This window comes from Leuresthes tenuis, unplaced genomic scaffold, assembly GCF_036924035.1.
Source record: "Leuresthes tenuis unplaced genomic scaffold, fLeuTen1.0.hap1 SCAF_12, whole genome shotgun sequence".
Taxonomy (NCBI): domain Eukaryota; kingdom Metazoa; phylum Chordata; class Actinopteri; order Atheriniformes; family Atherinopsidae; genus Leuresthes; species Leuresthes tenuis.
In genome coordinates, this window is record NW_027325366.1 from 6,942,773 (window position 1) to 6,962,134 (window position 19,362).

The 19,362-nt window shown below is 40.3% G+C and overlaps 1 protein-coding gene across 4 annotated transcripts in view; it reads left to right on the top strand.

Annotated features, from left to right (window-relative positions):
- gulp1a (GULP PTB domain containing engulfment adaptor 1a) overlaps positions 1-19,362 on the top strand; it is an 85,457-nt gene that overhangs the window by 58,255 nt on the left and 7,840 nt on the right. For 3 of the 4 annotated variants that reach the window (XM_072397904.1, XM_072397907.1, XM_072397906.1), the window contains 3 exons: positions 1,247-1,327; positions 12,228-12,289; positions 16,006-16,077. In XM_072397904.1, coding sequence (XP_072254005.1) covers positions 1,247-1,327; positions 12,228-12,289; positions 16,006-16,077 — 215 coding nt within the window. The remainder of the gene's footprint in view (positions 1-1,246; positions 1,328-12,227; positions 12,290-16,005; positions 16,078-19,362) is intronic. The other variant, XM_072397905.1, reaches the window with a different exon arrangement.

Below are 19,362 nucleotides of genomic sequence, written 5' to 3' on the forward strand. Positions count from 1 at the left end.
ACATTGTTACTTGTAAATTTTTCTTTTTTTTTTTTTGATCAGTCTGTGATTTCCTCTGTACTTTCAGGAAAAATTACTACGTTTAGTTGTATTTTGCTATAAGAAAACAGTGAATCATTCATATAAAAAGCTACAGGAGACCTTATTGGTTTGCAGTTTGCTGCCGTGACCTAAGCAAGATCAATTTTTCCATCCACTAAGACCTTGAATTGTTTTTCTTGATGAATAGAAAATGCCGCACACTGAGAAACTTAATTAATTTTTCTAAACTGCCTGGCTCAAGTTAGCGTGTTTGCAAAGGCAAGGGTTGGAATAGCTGTTTTATGAGGCAAACCTTCCTTGAATATTTCCCAACAGCAAAAGAGTTAAGTGTACTGATTGTGGGGCGTGCTGACAGCTCTCCAGTGCAACACGGGCAGTCCTTGCAGTCCTCTAGATTGCTGAACTCTCATGGGGAATTCAAGCAAAGGCAGTCAAAGCAGTGTTACGATTAGAGACGCTGCGGAGGTGGACATTTTTCATTTGCAATAGAAATTGCTCAATTTTCTGAAGGATGGCTCAATGTGAATGCCCCCGTTTGTGTGTTAAAGCACATCCAGCATGCGCAGCTACCTGGGTACACTTAGAGATGTGAAAAGAGACGGTGCTTAACTCCATACAAAGTCAGTGGGAGTGGAGCAGTTGTGTTTACCAGTGTTGTCTTTGTGTCACAGAATTTTATGACTTTAAGCAATCTGGAAGTGATTGCTAGCAATGCATTTGAATTTAACACTAGCAACTTTTGTAAACTAAACGTAAGGAGTGCAGCTGAAACACTTTGATGGAAGGAACACTTTGTTCTGTTGCAAAGATTAGACATCAATGCCAGTGAGGAACAGAAAAACAATGTTTTTACTTTCTGGTTTGATCTCCTGTTTTAGTCTCCACTCTTAGTCATGTCTTGTGCCATGAAACAGACAGGACACTAAGTGCTAGTTTATCAGCTCCACAAGGATAAAAACACATTCTCCACCCAAACTGATTGTGATGTGGCTTGGTGGTAAATAAATATAACACAGAAGTTACTGGAGCTTTCATTTTTGGGCATCCTGACAGCTGTTGTAAACTTCACCTCATTCTCACAGGGTGAGAATGTTTTGTTTTTTATTTTTCTTTTAATAGTCTGTTCTTGGGCTTTCTGCTGCCTTTAAGTGAAGGTTTGAGCTCCAACCAGCTTTTAACTCCAGTCTCCCTGCTGCTTTTTCAGGTGGAAGATTGGCAAATAGTCAGGAGGGACCTCACCAACGTACATTTTCCACTATGAACCGCGCCTTCAACAGAAAAAGAGGTGAGCAGATGCAACCAGTTTACACGATTAGGTTCTGGGATTGAGGTAAACCTGTTTTAGCACCACCACAGCACAGACATCCCTCTGAGGTCTGAGACAGGACCAGTGTTGTTCCCATCATCTTGGTGTGTTAGCTGGATCGGTTATTTCCAAACATCCGCAGTGTGTCCTGACACCTGAGTGTCAATGGGTACTGCATACTTCAGTGGGCTGTTACTCTGATATTGCCCAGGTTTTTCCTACATTCCAGAGACGCAGTGAGTTCTGTTGAAGATCTGAAGGCTGAATTGCTGTTCAAATTGCACCTATGGGAAAAGCAGGAAGACAAATATTTAATGAATGACATGAAAACCTGAAATAACTTGCACAGTTAGTTGTTAGTACTTTATATGGAAGTTTTCTTGACTTCTTAGTAAAGATGGATTTCCTATTTTGAAAATAGGAAAACACAAATAAGAAAATCCATCTCTACTATTCCATAGTGATTCTGCTGTTTGATCACCCAGTAGTTGGCAAACAAAACATAACTCAGCTCAGCAGTGTCACTTTCAAAAGAAAATATCAGTTGGTGAACATGATGAATTCACCTAAGAAGAAGAAGGAGGGGGCAACTGTTTGTGGAGGACATTCCAAACTATCCCGTCCACAGCTTAAGGTATTTGCTGTCATGAATAGGATGAACAACACATGGGAAAGCAGACTGGTCATGCGTCCCACCTCTCTATTTGTTTTAGTCAGAAATGCAGTTTGCTTCATAGAGCAGAATCCATCCAACCAGGGACCAGATGCACAAACAATGTATACACACACAAACTGCACGTGTGTCTCTTCCTTTTCACACAAACTGGTATTTGTGAAGAAGGAACATGTGCATCTGACACATACCTATATTTAGAGCTGTCGAAGCTTCTAATGATTGAGGCGGGCAGGAAACAATGGATAAAAAAAAAGGATTTTTATTCTTTATTCCACAACAGAGACACCAAATACAACTAATTTTCTTTTATGTACACGGCGTAATTATGTGTGTTTCACATTCAGTAAACCTGGACTTTTTCTTTGTTGCTGCTTTTATTTTTATGTCTATTTAGTTGTGGTGCCAAGAATATTTTGATATGCAAATAACTAGTTAGAGGATTATCTGCATCTGTTCATGGCTTAGAATGGGAGTGGTAATCAGGTTTAGAACCACACATACATACACATTTATAAACATCCTTCCAGATATCTGATCTAACAGTTAACTGGGTCTGTGTGTTACTTTTGGCTCGAACACTTTTCCTCACCAGTTTTGATTTAGTTTTTTTCACAAATTCAACATGTTTGTGACTGAAAAATGGGAAGAAGGTCTCCACGATTGGGGCTCAGAGCTATCTTGTGACTCATGTACACAAACTTGTGTTGTCTTCTCATTTTGGCCTAATACTTGAGGAGAGCTATCGGCCTTCACTCTCTGAAGCTCATTGTGAGAAAATTCAAAGAAAAAAGAGGGAGTCATGTGAGCTGATTACATAGTTTTGTTCAACTGCAGATAAAATCTAAAAACTTTGCTGCTTCAGAGGCTGCTTGACTAAAACTGACTGCATTAAAAAGAAACATTCATTTGCACACCACCGTGGGGGACAGACCTAACAACATGCACAACCTTCCGAGCCTTTGCTGCATGTCAGTAAGTGAGGTGACCCTGCCCAAATGCAGAGGAGATATTTGGAACTGCGATTTGCAGAAATCAGCTTGAAGTGTTTACCAACATCTGTTCCACTCCCCCTGGTATGAATCAGCAGACCTGGAGAAGTGTTGGGCAGAGCAGTGGAGAATATCCAAGACCCAGGTGGTGCGATGGGCTTTAATGATGTTTGGCTTTAATTCACTTTTTCCCATTAGGCCTTCTGTTTTAGGAGTACGGCAATCTGGAAGGGCAGATATTCATTTCTTACACTTGAAATGGAAATGCTCCACCATTGATTTAATTTCTCTGCATTTCAGCAGATACGATTCCTAGATTTGTGAGGACTTGTTGAAATAGAGTGAATTATAGTTGTAAGAAGGCGGAGTGTGAGGGTTTGCTTTGGCAGCAGGCAGGTAAATGTTGTTTAAATGTTGTTAAAAGGGAAGCCGCTCACACAGACAGAGAACAACAAGCTCACAGACAGACCAGCACACTCTGACCATTTCTTTTTACTGTGGAGCAGTTCATGGGTCTGCCCTAACAGCATGTTAAAGCTTTTTCACTGAGGAAAGGGCGACTATTTCCCAAACTCCTCTGTGCAGTATAACAACACATCAGAATACCGACAGGTGCCTGAACCTTAGATCTATTTCAAGGCTCAATTTCTGCTGTACTTGTTGCAGTCCAACTGTAGCAAAAGGTCAGTCAAACAAAGGAAAGTTTTTCCCTCACAGAAAGAGAATATGTTTTTATTTAAAATCATGAATCAGAATCTTCCAAAGTATCTGGAGACTGCTGTTTGTGCTGTTTGCATTCATTCTCAATATGTTTGTCCTCAACAATCTGGATACAGAACTGTCCTTTGATGAGAAAGATAAGACTGATCCCTTTAAAAACATTGTTTCTCTCCATCTCCCAATAATTTGTGTTCCAGTTATGGATATTGAATCACCCTGAACCATAAGTATGCAGCATTTCTTTTGCAGTTCACAACCTCCTGCACGAGAACAACAAAGATTTGTTTGCGGGTGGTTTTCCATTGCAGTGAATTATTTCTGCTGAACTTGTCGCTAAAGCTAAAGCTAAATAGGATACTTTTTGGGAAACATTCCATTGTCATTTGAACACTTGTGTGTTGTTTTAATTTTGCACCAGAGGGATTTGGACAGAGCTTGCAGCTTGTCTCTGTTTCTTTTGTCACTTCTGAACGGGAATAGTTGAACTGAATAGTCACCGTACAAACAAACGTGTGTAAATGCCCTACAGCGGTCATATATCTCTAATTTTCGCCACTGGTCCTGGCTGCCTTTGCTGCTTTTGGCTGAGAGAGTGGAGGCTGGCTCCAACAACAAGTCCACTAAACTGATTTAGCTCTCTGTGTCTCATTGTGCTCTGTGGGCTTGATCACGTCCAGTGGGTAGTGCCCGCAGGACTCTTGATCATTTTTATCTCTTAAGTTTATTACCCCCTGGTGTTAGACGTGACTTGCACTGAAAGGTCGGAGAACATATCTTAGAGTAACCAACTCTGAGGTTTTTAAAGGATGTCATTGGCAACTTATGAGCATGTGGCCCCTGTGGCTAAGTGTAGCTAAAAGTACCAAATAAACTATATATAAATATATTCAATTACTTCTACCTCCTGCTTAACTCTGTGAAGCCAGATTGTTTTTCTATCATTTTCTATGTTGCTAACATACTTGATTTATCTGCTGTTTCATATTAGTGTGTTTGTCAGTCCTGAGTTGGCAAAAACTTATTAAACTGTAGGAAACAACAACAAAAAAGTCCTTTGATTCGCTAATGTAGATGTACAATCAAGTTTTTATTGAAACCAGACCTGAGCCAGATTCATGTCTTCAGATTTGATAAAAACGTTCACTTCACAACAAAGGTTGACATCGTGACTCACATCTCATTTGAACCCTGGTAATTGTATTAGAGCTGCCAAAATCAGCCAGAATTTGAATATTTCTTTTAAAGAAGTCATTTGAATATGAGTTGTTGGGGGTTATATTCACAAAAGGGTGCAGCAGTGCAAAGAGAGACATAGACACCTGTTATGTATGAGACATATTAAAACATATCTGCATACAGCCGTCACCATCAGGTGGCTGTTTTTTTAGATGTGCCCCAGGCTTCTGGTGGGCTAACTGTAATAAGCAAAGCCTAAATATAACTTTTATCTCAGGGATCAACAAATTTAACATCTACTCTGAAGATTCTCAAGTGTTTCCACACGAGCAGTTGCTCAGAGTATAAATTTCTCTGCGGCTAAGGGTTGTGAAACACCCTGCCATCACCGCTGCAGGGTTGTTGTTGGGATACTTGCTTGATAAAGTATGGCCGACATGTCAAATTCACGACTTTCTACTGTTGCTTATGAAGTGAACGCAGTACAGTGGCTCTGGCATTTTTTTCCTCCCCACATCTGACTTTTTTACTTTCTTAAGTGTTTATTTTGGAGTAGAGAAAAGGGATCAGAATCTAATTTGGAACATAGATGCCAAAGCTCCTTTGTGCTGCAGGGATGAAGATGGCTTTTTGAATTTCTCTCCTCTTTGCAGTGACATCCTTATTTGAAGCTCTGTCTTCTCTCTTGAGTACAGCCTTGAGCGGTGTCAGAATCAGTCCAACATAAATATACACTTGATATCTAAATATTTTCACATTCCTTGATACTCATAATGTTCATATTATTGTTTTTAGTTATATGTTTATTAAACTTGTATCTGGTTATAGTGTCACAGTGTTCTGATACTATTAACACTTTTGATTTGGTGGGTTAATGTCGATGATGGTACTTCCCATCTTATGGACTGTGGCAATAAAGCACAGTGAAAAAAGCACCCACATAGATAGTTGGATGTGGATACGAATGCAGGGACGATTGTATTAGCTTTGTGAGCTGAATCCCTAAACAATTAGAAAAGAATAGGGAAGAAACAGTCGAAGTGACAATTATTTCTGAAATGTACCAATGGAACTGTCAGACAATCCATAGTTTGTATATGAATGGAGCACAAATAAATAGATTTTTTCCACAGCGTAGTTCAGGCATGTCTGATGTGAGAGGAGAATCCTGAGCAGTTTGCACAGTACAGTGTATATGTCACAGTCTGACTGTGGGCTCAGACCACATTGTTTCGTAAAGCCGTATGTATGTAATTAATGAGCCTTTCTTTTCGTTGGCTCAGTATAATCCGTATTAGCCATGAATAAACCTTGAATTTATCTTGAAACAACATTTGTTGCATTTTTTCTACTTTAAGCTGAGTAAGGAGTTTCAGTAGCTTTTCACCAGAAGCAGGAATGGCATTACGTGAATTTATAAAGGCTTGACACAAAATCATGAACAGTTGTACCATGTAGCAAACTCCAATAGAGCAGCCCTGCAATAATTTCCCACAGTGAAGCTTGTGTTGGCTTTCAGTGTCTTTGCCTGTGTAAGACAGTCTTTTATTACTGAGCTGCATTAAATTGCTGTAAACTTTTGACCTTTTTTGTCCAATATAGCAAGACAAAACTTCAAGTGGTTCTGGTCGCTGTCTCTATGTAAATGCAACATTTTGCATAGCCTTTTATCATCTGTTTTCACCCTTGTTTCATTTATGGTCGAATGCATTTTTGTTCTCAGACAGCAGTACTGTTTAAACCCTCCAATTCTTTATCTCAAAGTAACACTCTCCTGCCGCTCCTCAGGAATGGTGGCTTGGGTCCGTTCTGCTCTGAGTCGATTTCAAGTTGTCTCGTGCATGATGGAGAACTGTGCACAGCCTGCAAATTCTTTGTGTGTCATTGATTGAGCACTGCAGTGAATTAGGCTATTGCCTGCCCACATCTTGTCGCCCTACAGAAAAACTGTGCACTAACAGTGTAGCTCTGGAGCTGCAGAGCTAGCTTGGAGAATATTAAAACGCAGTTTCTCTGTTCCCATTGTACCATAATTAACTGTAGGTACAAAAAAAAAATTCAAATCAGCAGTCAGAATATATTAACTTGTTGTGAAAAGTAACCTTTGCTCTAATGAAAAAAGCCTCATGATCAACCAAACATTTGTTTAAAAGTGTTTTTACTTTGGCTTACTTTACTGCTCTGACAACAAAATGTGATTGCAGTTTTTCTTTTCTTTTCAGTTCGACTTCACAGATATTTTTATTTAAGGATGAAGAAGGATACATTGAGACTGTTTTTCCTAACTAGAATATTAGTGGTATTGGCCTCTTCACCTCAGTATGTGAACTGGGATTTGTGAGATAAACACATGTCAGATGTAACTGTTAACTTGCAAATGAGGAGATTTTTTTTAGATAACCATCAATAAATTCAGATTACCACAAACGACTGAACTCTGTTGATCCCCTCCAGATCCCGACAATGAAATTTTAGTTCAGAATACAAGGCAAGTTTTAGAACCCTTTGATTTCCTGTTAATTTGCAAATAAAAGTCCTTGCAGCAGCAGTGTTAGAAACTGTGATATTCACCCTTTCAGCATTTATCTCTTGTGCAGTTTGATTTGGTCAGAAATTAACTTTCATTGTCACCACGAGCTGCAGTATTTCTGTTTTTTTCTCAGTCATCAATAATTTCTATCCATTTACTCTGGTTAATTACAGCAGGTACCCAGGGACGGCATGTTTGGCACTGGGAGTCAATACCTCAGGCAGGATTTTAAACAGGATAGAAAATAACCCTGTTTTAGAATTCAAAGCCTTTTATTTTTACTTTTCATCATTTAGTTGAAATGTGGTGCATACAGCCATGTGACAAAGAAGGTATATAATAAGTATTGGGACATAATAAAAAGTTATGTGGTCTTTACCAGGTCTGAAAAGTTGTCATTGACTTAACAAAAAAAAGCCAAAATGCAGAAGTGTGTGAAAAACCAAATACACTCCATGGTTCAACAGCTTGTGGAGCTGACCTTGAAGTAGGGCTGGGTGTCACGGTTTATTCTCTGTTCCATGTCTTGTCTCGTCACTTCCTGTTTTATTTTGAAATTAACAACTCCTCTCGTTTCAGGTGACTTGCCCTTCCTCCCGTGTCAAGCGTCTGATTGTCTTCCCTGATTCCAAGTGTTTTCACCTGTTCCCCTTGGTCCCTCATGTGTTCAAATAGTCTGCGTTTCCCTTGTCTCGTCGCCAGTATGTTGTCTCTGTTCGAGCTTCATTACCAGCCACCTTGTCTTGTCACTGCAGATTCCACGAGCCTGCAGCGAGCGACTCTCCTGCAGTGCAATCTTGTTTTCTAAGTTATTCCACAGCCATAGCCTTAGATATTTATTATAACGGTAAGTTTCATAGCTTTGATTTTCCTCCGTTTTCAAGGAGTGATTTTTTTTTTTTGTTACCTGTCACAGTCGCCTCCGTTAAAGGAGAGCGTTAAGTTAAAGTTAAAAGTTACATTTTCATAGAACCTCTGTTTTGTAAAGAGTGTGCCTTTGTTTTAGAGCGCGTCTTTGCTTTGTTAAGAGTTCATAGCTTTTGGTTTTCCTCCCGTTTTGGAGAGACTTTATGTTTTGTAAACTTTCATAGCCGCGCTCCTCCTCCACTTTAGTTACAGAGGAGAGCGCTTAGGAGTTTCACAGCTTTTCGTTTGCGCTGCGGGAGATCGCCCTGCAGTGCCGTCATCTGTTGTCCTGTGTTTATTATAATAAAACCATCTCGAACCATAAGACCCTGCATCTGCGTCCTGAATCCCTCTCTGGTACGTGACACTGGGTATCAATCAAAATCTTTAGATACCGATACCTTCAATTCAATACCGGTTCCTGAACGATACTGTTTTTCGATACCAGTTTTATAATATCAATTCTAACAAAGGAAATTACATTACACATAACAATACAAATCTTCAGTTTTATTTTTCAGCTCAGTATTTTTCCAATCCAAGCAGTTCTCTTACAGAAAAAATTAACAAGAAATAATTTCCAGTGCAAAACAGTTCCCACCAAACACCAGACGCCATTTGGACGTTGGTTTTTGGGCTAAATCTGGTCGGTCCGTCATAGTCACGGCCTGAAAATGACTGCTTTTCACTTTTCAACCAAATGTGTGCTTGGACGCATACCATGACATCTTTTCAATGTCTTTTTAACAAATTTTTGCTGAATGGGTTGCAAACAAGAGACAGGTTGGTGTCTTATACTATTCTACATGCTGAGGATACTTTTCACTTAGCAGTGTTTCTTCAGAAAAGTCAAAATGTTTGCTTTCTACACGTATTAAGTTCCAGTAACATTGAGATTACTGCCGGATTTCACTGAACGTTAATTTACCTGTTAAAATGCCACACACTGCGCCGTCCTCGGTGCTCTTAGATGAAGCTGAGTCCAGTGGTGGAGATTTTGAATTATGCTGCTCGGGCTATGTGGCGTCCACAGGCTGACTTTAATGCTGAGAGGAGGATGGTTGGTTCAACCTTCTTGCAGTAAAACACGGAGCAACTTTCTGCTCTAAAATTGATTTTGTGCACAGTCAAATAATTCATTAAATTAGTCGTGTTGCTGGCCTTAACCACGATGACTTTTTGGCATATGTTGCATCGCGCACTATTGACATTAATCTTGGTGAAATGGAGCCATGCTGAGCCATGGAGCCTCCATGGCATTGTTTAACCAGGTCGGCGACACACACACAACTACATACCCCATCTGTGGGAGTAACCACATTTTCCTGCATGCAGCAAAGTGTAATGTTAATACAGCCAATCAAGGGTAGCATGATCAGTTCTTGATCACGTGATTAATTTCTGGATACCAAAACTTGACACCGAAAGACGAGGCATGTTTTGATACTTGATACTACCTTGAAGTAATCCTTTTCTGTATGGAGTGATCAGTCTCTCTCATTATGGGGGGACTTTCTTCTGTAGAATGTTGCTTTACTTTTTTTAATGTTTGTTGGAATTCATTTAGTCACAGCTCTCCTAAGATCCTGTGGCTGCAAAACAGGCCCGAATCCTCATCCCTCCACCACCGTGCTTGACCATTTGTCAGATGTTTGTCATGTGCTGTGTTTGGTTTTCTCCAAATGTGCTGACGACCGAACATCTCCACTCTGGTCTCGTCTGTCCAAAGGAAATTGTTCCAGGAGAGAAGAGGCTTTCTCCTGCAACGTTTTCTAATTTTATTGTCATGAACTTTAACATTTAACATGCTAACTGAGGCCTGTAGAGTCTGAGATGGAGCTCTTGAGTTTTTTGCAGTTTCTCTGAATATCCCACCGTCTTTTTGTTGAATAAATAATGATGTTGTGTCTTTTCATTCGTGTGATGTATATACCTCATTTCAAGACTGATTAACAATCAGGAGAATATTATTATATTATATAGAGAATATATATAATTATTATAAGGTTTTATTATATTAAAGCATTAAAAACTGAGAGGGGGCACTTTCTTTTCTCATGACTGCATATGAAATGAACAATACTTTGTGTTTTTATTCTTACTGCTTTGTACCAAGCGTGTAAAAATGCTAAATGTGTTTTAAATAGGCTTTCATGTTTTAAGTAATTCTGCATGAAGCCATTTTCTTCTGGTTTATGTCGTTGCCATCTTGTGCCGCAGAGACAAAGAAGTACACATTCCCATCCCCTGCTCTAATCCAACACTGTTTGCAAACACTTTAAAGGACGTCAGCCTGCCTGCCATGCTGCTGTCAGCTCTCACTGCTCTCTTCCTTCTCTCTTTAATCTGCCTGGAAATGTAGTTTTCTGGCCTCCGTAGTTGTAAAAAGGAGGAGGTGATGTATCATTCCTCCATCAGCTGTCATTCGAGAGTCACACGAGGAAGTGGATTGATCTTTGGTGGAGAGTTTTTCAAGGTGCGATCGGGTTTAATCTCTTTGCACACCTGCTAACTAAACAGAAGAAGGAAATGTCCTTCTTAAGTGGAAGAAAAGTTCCATGTTGTCAGTGCTATGTTAGAAAAGGCAAAGAGCTTAGAGAGACCTCAGAGTTCGTATAGAGACGAACAAACTATTCACCTTTTCCTATTGTGTGAAATTACTTGATGTGCTTTTGGATTTTATGTAATGAACCTACTTGGAATAGTATCAATGTGTGATTATGTATTCCCCTTCTGTGCTTTAAAGCCCTACATTATGATGTGATTAGAATTATGATTAGCCTCAGAAGTTACAGAATTAGTTCAGTTTAGTCCACCTATTTGCAAAAGTATCACATGATATCAGTATTTTTGTTAATAAGGTCACCAGAGTCTGTAAGACTTCTAAACAAATCAGGGACCAAGTTCCAGAGAAGTACCGATTAGGGTTAGGTACACATCCAGTGTGCCCAAACCTTTGACTTGTACTTTCTATGTATGTGCAGATAGCAACAACACTAATGAATGTTGTAGAAAATAAAAGTAATCAAACTTAAGCAAACACTCAGCTCCAAATGAAGACTAATTAGAATAGAATTAATTATTTGAGCCACTTGGCCAACAACATCAGTGTAACCGGTCATTATCATTCTCGGGCTGAGGACACGGTGAAGTCGAGTCACATTGTTGATAGGTTGCAAAGTGCTGATGAACACAATCAACGAGAACAAGCCAAATGCCTCAAGGTCACAGGTGTTTCGTCTTAAGATTCATTTTTGCGGCAATGAGCCGTCAGAGCAGGAAATGAGGAGTGAAAAGAATGTGGAACGCAGCATATTGGGATGTTCTGGACTGTGACCTGTAAGGATCTCTGACCTGCTGTGCACTTTGTGATGGCGAGTCCTTAGTGTCTATATTCTGTTCAAATAATAATAATAAGCTATAATTGGTCCAGACTTGGTGATTATTGTCCCTGCTGCCAGAAACAGAACTGAAAGTGCTCAGTTCACCCCTGAAGTACTCGTAGAGTTAGTTTGACACGTCAAGACCATCAAGGCAGCCTGACACTAAATTACCTTGTTGTACAGCTCTTTATTTCTGTAATATTTTTAAAATATAAAAGAGCTGAATGACCAACCTCTAAGTGTGCCTAATATCTACTTGTACCCAGCAAACATGTGGTGGTGGACCATGACCAGTATGTAATGTAACTGAGAAGGAACCTGCCTGTTTTATACATGATTCTGTTGGTTAGCTCACCTCATTCTTGTTCAGAGACATTAGACATTTTGTAAATGTGCTTTGTTGAATATTCTTTCTTGAAATGCTTAGTTATGAGAGATGTTTACTGATGTGGCTAATTACCTTAAACGTGACCATTGATGACTGCTTGTATCGTTTCAGATAAATCATGGATGCACACCCCGGAGGCTCTGGCCAAGCATTACATACCCTACAATGCCAAGGTAGGAATGTCCGGCAGGCTGCTGCACTGTGATAAGCCTTTTCAGAGCAGTGTGACTGAAAAATCGTGAGTGAGCTAATTTCTCATGATGCATTTCATATCATTTTATCAGGTAATGGTCCACAAATTAGCCTGACTGTCTCTGAACTTGTTAATTCAGGTGGAATGGAGAGACTTGATCAGGTCAACATGCTTATAACTGAAGTGTATCCATTTATACGTTCAGATCAGTGATAATGTGTGTTGTGTGGTGGTTAGCATCACCATATTCTAAGTGCCAACAGTCAAGTACATTATATTTCCTCATTAATCTAACATAGCAGCTGTTTCTCTTAGTGTCATAGTGGAAAACCCTCCCTGTCAGAGTTCACTTTTGAAAAGTGTCTTCTTGATGATGACCTCTTGATTCATTTTGTTTTAATGAAAACATCTTTTCTATGTAACGTGACTCATTCTCAAACTCCCTGGTCCTGATGTGAGAACATCATGAAATGGCACTTTCTGTCTTGACTGGAATCACTCAAACACCCAGTTTGCACATCTCTCAAAGGAGTTGTGTCTCTCCTTGTCAGCATTTTATTGTCAGGCTGGTTTCCGCTTCAGTTTGACAAAGAATTTCTCTGTTTTGAGACACAGACTCTGTCTTCCTACATCCTGTGCTTCAGAGATGTAATGCTGGAGCGGAGGTGGAACTCCAAAACTACCACCTTCCCCAAGCTGCCGGAGCTTTTTTTTTTTCTTTTTTGTGAATGCAGCACAACAGGAGGATGAACTGGCAGAAGAGACCTTTTTAAAATCCAAGCAGATTGTCAGCTTTCACTGATGAGTTCCCTGTCTGCTTTAGTTAGCTGAGATCTGAGCAGAGCACTCGTCGCTGAAGGAGTTGCAGGCAGCCGATGTGAGGAGGATGTGCTTCACCTGTGTTCACTGGTTTAAAGGACAAAAAATAAGCTCAGATTAATTAAACAAGCTTTTTGAATGCATTACCCTGACACTGTCAAAAATTAGAACAAGTATTTTCAGTCATGTGGCAAAGAAAGTACACCCACTGCCAATTCTAAAGTTTTATGTACCAGAACATAGTAAAAGAAAGAATATCTGGGTCTTAAAATGAGGTAAATACAACACATGGCATACTGGAATTTGTCATTATTTATTCAATAAAACACTGAGCTAAAGAAGCAGCATGAGAAAAACTAAGTACACTCCGTGATCCAACAGCTTGTAGAACCAACTTTAACTGCAAAAACTTGAAGTAATCATTCTCTCTTTGACGTTATCAGTCTCTAACCATGTGGAGGAATTTTGGCCCACTCTTCTTTACAACATTGCTTAAATTCATTGAGGTTTGTAGGCATTCTTTTATGCACAGCTCTGTAAAGGTTCCACAATCGTATTTCAGTCAGGCTGAGGTCTGGACTTAGGCTGGTAACATTTCACATGCTAACTTAGGCCTGTGGAGTCTGACATAGTGTTTCTCGGAGCATTGCACTCTCTCTGGAAGATTGGCAAGTCTCTTGAATATTTTTCACCTGTGAATAATCTTCCTGCCTGTAGAGTGATGGTCTCCAAACAGTTTGGAAATTGGCTTATAACCCTTTAAAACTCATGGGCACCAACAAATTGCTTCTCAAAGATCATTGCTGATGCCTTTCCTCCTTGGCATTGTGTTTCCACACACCTGAATGCTACAGGGCAGACAACTGATAAAACCTCTGCTTTTCTAGAGCTGCTCACACTTGCTGACATCAGTTAATGAAGTGCATTTGATCAGCACCTGGTAAGGACCAGATTCTTATTTCATTATGTCCTGATACCTTAGAGTTGAACGAGGAATTGCTCTCTTAAAACTGAAAGTTTCACATGACTGTACTCACATATTGGCAGATATCATTTTTAACATGGAGCATGTGGATCAAACTGAGTTGCATGATGAAAACTCAAGAGACCAGAAGTTTGAATCAAAACCTGAAGAGTTTGAAAGCTTGATTGGAGAGCATTATGAATGTAGGGATGATATGAAAACTGTAGAATGTCCTTCCATCTCTGAAAGGTCCTTTTTGTGAATTTCAATAACTCAGAAGTTCTGAATGTGTATCTTATATCTTCAGCATCTCTGTGTCTGGATACTCTGCAGTGTTTACACGTTTGATTGATATGCCGGCCCCTCTTATCTGAAAGGCCCCGGACTCATCGCAGCAGAACAGACTCAAACTGACCCATTTTTTACTTGGATAGGAAAATAAAGAAAGCACATTTTAAAGAAACATGAGGAGATAACCCCGGCCTGTGTTTCAAAGCAAACTTTGGTAGATCTGTGTCTATTTGTTTATGCCAAATTGTTATCCTGTCATGATCAAGTCACAACAGCAGCAGAGCTTTGTCAGAGCAGTTTGCATTTTCCTGTCTGGAATTAATCAGCATCTTATGAGGCGACAGTCAAGGCTGGATTCAGCTTCTGTTTCAGTCTTCTCAATGCCACCTCCTTGTTTTCCAATGTCCTGACACATATGTTGTTACACACATCCTAAAAGAACTGTTAGGATATGGGTTTGGGTGCCATTTTAAAGTATTGCTGACCCGAAGGCTACAGGAGAAAAGAAATCACAGTCAGAGGTTTTTTAAATTGGACACATCACACTCTGCCCTTTAACTGAGCCCGTCAGCTCGGAGGAGGGAGCACAGCACACGTGGCGAGGCTGAACTTAGCTTTTCATCCTGTGTCATCTCGATGAACTTCTCAGACCTGCCATAAGGTTGAAATGTGTGTGTGTGTGTGTGTGTGCCCAGCATGTGGAATGAGAGGCTCATTTTTTAGCTGCATGCACTGGTTGATGGATGAGCCTCCAAGCTTGATTTGCCTTGTGAAACCTCCCCAGTCGCAGCCCAGAATGCACTGGTCAGGAACCTGTGCTGCCCCACTCTGCTCTTTACGTCTGCCAGCAACACTCCCAGATACAACCTCGAGTGTGTTGAAAGTTCATTTGTCACATTGTTGCAGAATTCTGACATTTTGGTAGAGAGCTCTGATCAGCAGCAGCTTGCTGTTGTTTCTCTCTTTCTGTCTCCTTGCATTTAGAAATGAACAAATAAGTTATTTGATGGCAAGAAATAGCTGCCACTGTAATATTAACTGTTTGTTTGGATCATCAAATGGCTTAAATGTTCATGTAAGTCTGAATGACAGAAGACAAAAGCACTTTTTATCTGCTGTGGCATCACCGACAGTCTGCAGAGTCAGACAGGCATTAGCACAGTCAGGATTCACACAGATTTCACTGTATCGTAGAGATTATCCATGGCCGTCTGATCTGTTTGTCGCACTCAGCTGGGAGACATTGTTATTTTATTTTTCCCAGACTTTAAAGGGCTTGACACCACTCTTTATGAAGCCTGATATTGGAACAGGCTGCACACATTAAGCTCAGGGGGCAATGAGGCAGTGTGTGTGTCTGCAACAGTTACCGCTGCTGCTGGATGGAAGGCACCTCCCTCAGGCACAATGGCTCCATCTGTTGGAAAACAGCTGAAGTGCTCTTTCTTACTGAAACTATCCAATGTTTTCAGTGGTCAGAATGCACATTTGATAAAGTTGAATCTTTCCAGACTAATTTTTCAATTCCAGATACTGTTTTTCTATCATCATATTTTCTTGTGTGTTCAGTATGTTCTCACAGTGCTGCTGTCGCATAACAAATCTTTCTGTTCTCTCTTCAGTTCCTTGGAAACACAGAGGTAGAAGCCCCAAAAGGTACAGAAGTTGTGAAGGATGCAGTGAGGAAGCTAAAGGTAAAGCCTGTTCTCTGAAGCAGCTGTAGCTGTAGGATGGTGGAGAGTTGTTGAGTGAGCAGACAAGATTGGAAGCTTGGAGCAGGGGAGGTGGGAGTGAGTGACAAATGCTCCCCTCCCTCATCCAGTCGAGCAAGGTGCCCTTGCAGTGTTTCTTCTTCCAAGTGCGGATGGCTGCAAGTGCTGGATAGGCAGTTTGTTCAGTCAGCCAACCGAGGGTAGATGCAAACCTCAGTACAATGGAACGTTCAGGTTTCAGAATCAGACCCTTTGCTAAACATAAAAAAAAAATTCTTAAAGAATGACAAAGACCTATTTTTCTTTTTTTTTTCCTCTCAGTCCCTTTTTACAATTGCATGCAGTTGCATTTACAAAAAAAAAGCACTGTACCCATGGTCTTTTTTGAGAGTGCTTCACCTTCTCTGAACTGTTCAGAAAAGACTGGATTCTCTCTTTCTATCTGATTCTTTAAGTTCAATTCTGCTGAAAAGTCTTTGTATTGCTTTTCATAGCCCAGACCGAACGATTTTATGATGTATTCCATTTGATATTGAAAGTCGGAATTTCTGAGTTCCAAGTAGAAAAAATAGACTGGAACGCCCTCTAAAGTTGGATTTCTAACTTGGAAAGTCAAAGAAGTCTCCAGAATCCAGTGGTGGTAGCTTTTTAGCTCTACATCTGTCAGTTTCTGTCTTGTTAAATCAGCCACAGCCTCCATTAGTGAACACATGGATACAGTTTTATGTGCAAAATAGAGTGAAATACATTATCATCAGCTTGTACTGCTAATAACAGATAGCTTATCCTCCTGGCTTCTGCCTCACAACTGGAACACGGTCGACTCAGGTATGACATCATTCCCGGTTCCAAGTTTGACGTCCGAGACAAACAGAATGCAGTAATAGTTGCCAGATACTCGAGAAAAGAGCTCAAGGAGTCATAGAAAACGGGGAAAACCTTTAATAAGATCTCCGAGTGAATGACATTCAACCCTGGTTACTTCCAGGACAAATTGTGCTCAGCAGTATTGCCATGTAAGCTGACCTTTCTGCCTGGGAACAGCCCCAGCCTCGGCAACCCTCTCAAAGCTTCTGGGTAATGCGGCTGTGCTCTTTGCCTGCTGGCCTCCCCACTGTCTTTTCCTGCCAAGAGCTGAATCTGTGAGGCTACTTGTGGGGGAGGCTTGTTTTCCCAAACCCATGCTTTCATTGTGCAGTACATTTGATCTAGGCTCCATGGTTACTCTCCCAGATACACTGTCAATAAAGACGAGCTTAGCTATCTTTCCAAAGATCACATGCAGAAAAAAAACGTTTTGCAAATGTAACACTTGAGAGACGTTGGAGATGTGAAGGCATGTTTCTATGGTTTAGTTCAAAGAATGTAGTCCTCTTTCAGTTAATATATAAAAGCCAAGGTGCTTCCATTCAGTCAGAATCAATCTCCCTCTAATACACACTCTTTGTTCACCTCCATTTTGGCTAATGTGTGTGTCCGCAGGCCCTCCCTTAGACGTAAATGTCTTCAGTAAGAAAAGCATAACTTAAGGCCTTCCAATATATCAATTTGTTGCAATGGTAAAGGCTGTGAAAAGACTGCAGAATCTCTCTGTGTCTTTTCTGGATCGAGTTTCCACACAGATGTTAAAGCTGCAGGTCACATTTTTATGGCTGAAGCAGATATTTTCATTTGTCAAGGTACCTGGCAGGCACTGGAGGCTGTTGTCACAGTTCCTCTGCGGAATTAGACTTTCCCCTCTCGTGTCTCATGTAATGATACCAGACTGACATGATGATGATGATGATAAGACGAGGGCTCAGTGGAGTTCACACTATTTTACTCTTTTTGTTACTAGTTTTTAGGACTCTGGCTTAAGTTTGGGCTTGTTGTCAAACTGCAGAATGAAGTTTGGATGTATTAGTCGCCCCCTGAGGTGTAAAACAGAACTTTTAAAGTGCCTTGGAAAAGATTCCCCCTTTTAACCTGAAGTTTATATATATAATATAAACAAAATAACATAATGAAAAGAAGTTGATATGTGTGTTGTCAAGTAAGATCAAGTGCTGCTAATTACAGAAGCACAATGAAGACTGGTGAGCTATCCAAGCAACATGGCGGGGGTGGCATTATGCTGTGGGGATGTTTTTCATCAGCAGGGCTGGGGAACTAGGCAAAGTTTAGGGAGAAGTGGACCATGCTGAACGCTGGTAAATTCCTTGTCCCACTCTTCTAGAGAATGTTGAGTGGGACACAGGCTCGCTGTTCAGAATGACAATGACCCCATGCACACTCCAGAAACTGTATTCAAGTGGTAAATGAAAACATTTGAATAGGAATAGCCTCGTCAGAGCCAAGACCCCAATTTGAGAATCTGTGGTAGGACTTAAAGGTTACTGAACACCAGCCGAACCCATCCAGCTTGAAGGAGCTGGAACAGACTGTGAATGGGCGTGAAGCCCAGTGGCTGGATGTGCGAAACTTTAGAGACGTTCCCCATGTGACTTGCAGCTGTAGTTGTTGCAAAAGAGACTCTATGAAGTATTGACTTTGCGGGATGAATATTTATTCTCACTCAAGTTTTCGGTCTCTTTTGTGTTATTTCTTTTGTTTGTTTCACAATTAAAGATATTTTGCACCTTCAAAGTCGAGTTGAACAAAGGGTCAAGGGTTCACACTTAAGGAGCCTTTTAACCTTATCTTGGTTCTATAAAGTGTATTTTCATTAATCCACGCACACACTGCTTTGTACATTTTACACACGGTGGGGCTGGGGATCGAACCACCACTCTAACACGTGAGCTACGCTGCCCCAAATTATACAGATTTCACAAGAATACTTTTCAAATTCCTGTTGGTGCGGCAGAAAAATAGAAAAAAAAAACAGCCAACAGAGCACTGAGTACTTTTGCAAGATATTGTAATCATCGTGTACGATCGACTTCCTAAAGTGTTTTCTCAAATGAGTTCTCATTCTTCTCTTTATTTTCATTGATTATTGACTGAAGTTCACTGCAACATTCTTTTTGTATTTATACCACCTGGCAACAAAACTCTGAAGAGTTATTTTAGCAGGACTTGAAAGGAAGGTAGAACACAAACTTCAATGATTAAATTTCCCGAAACAAAGGGAACCTTCATTTATCAGAGATGTACAGAGGTTTTATTCTCCTGAAGGGTTATTTTTATTGATTTAGCTTGAGCTGCAAGTTATGTTGAATTGTTCTTTTTTGAGCAACACAAATCTTAATCTTTAGCACAATTATCCATGACTCTGTAGCATCTAGT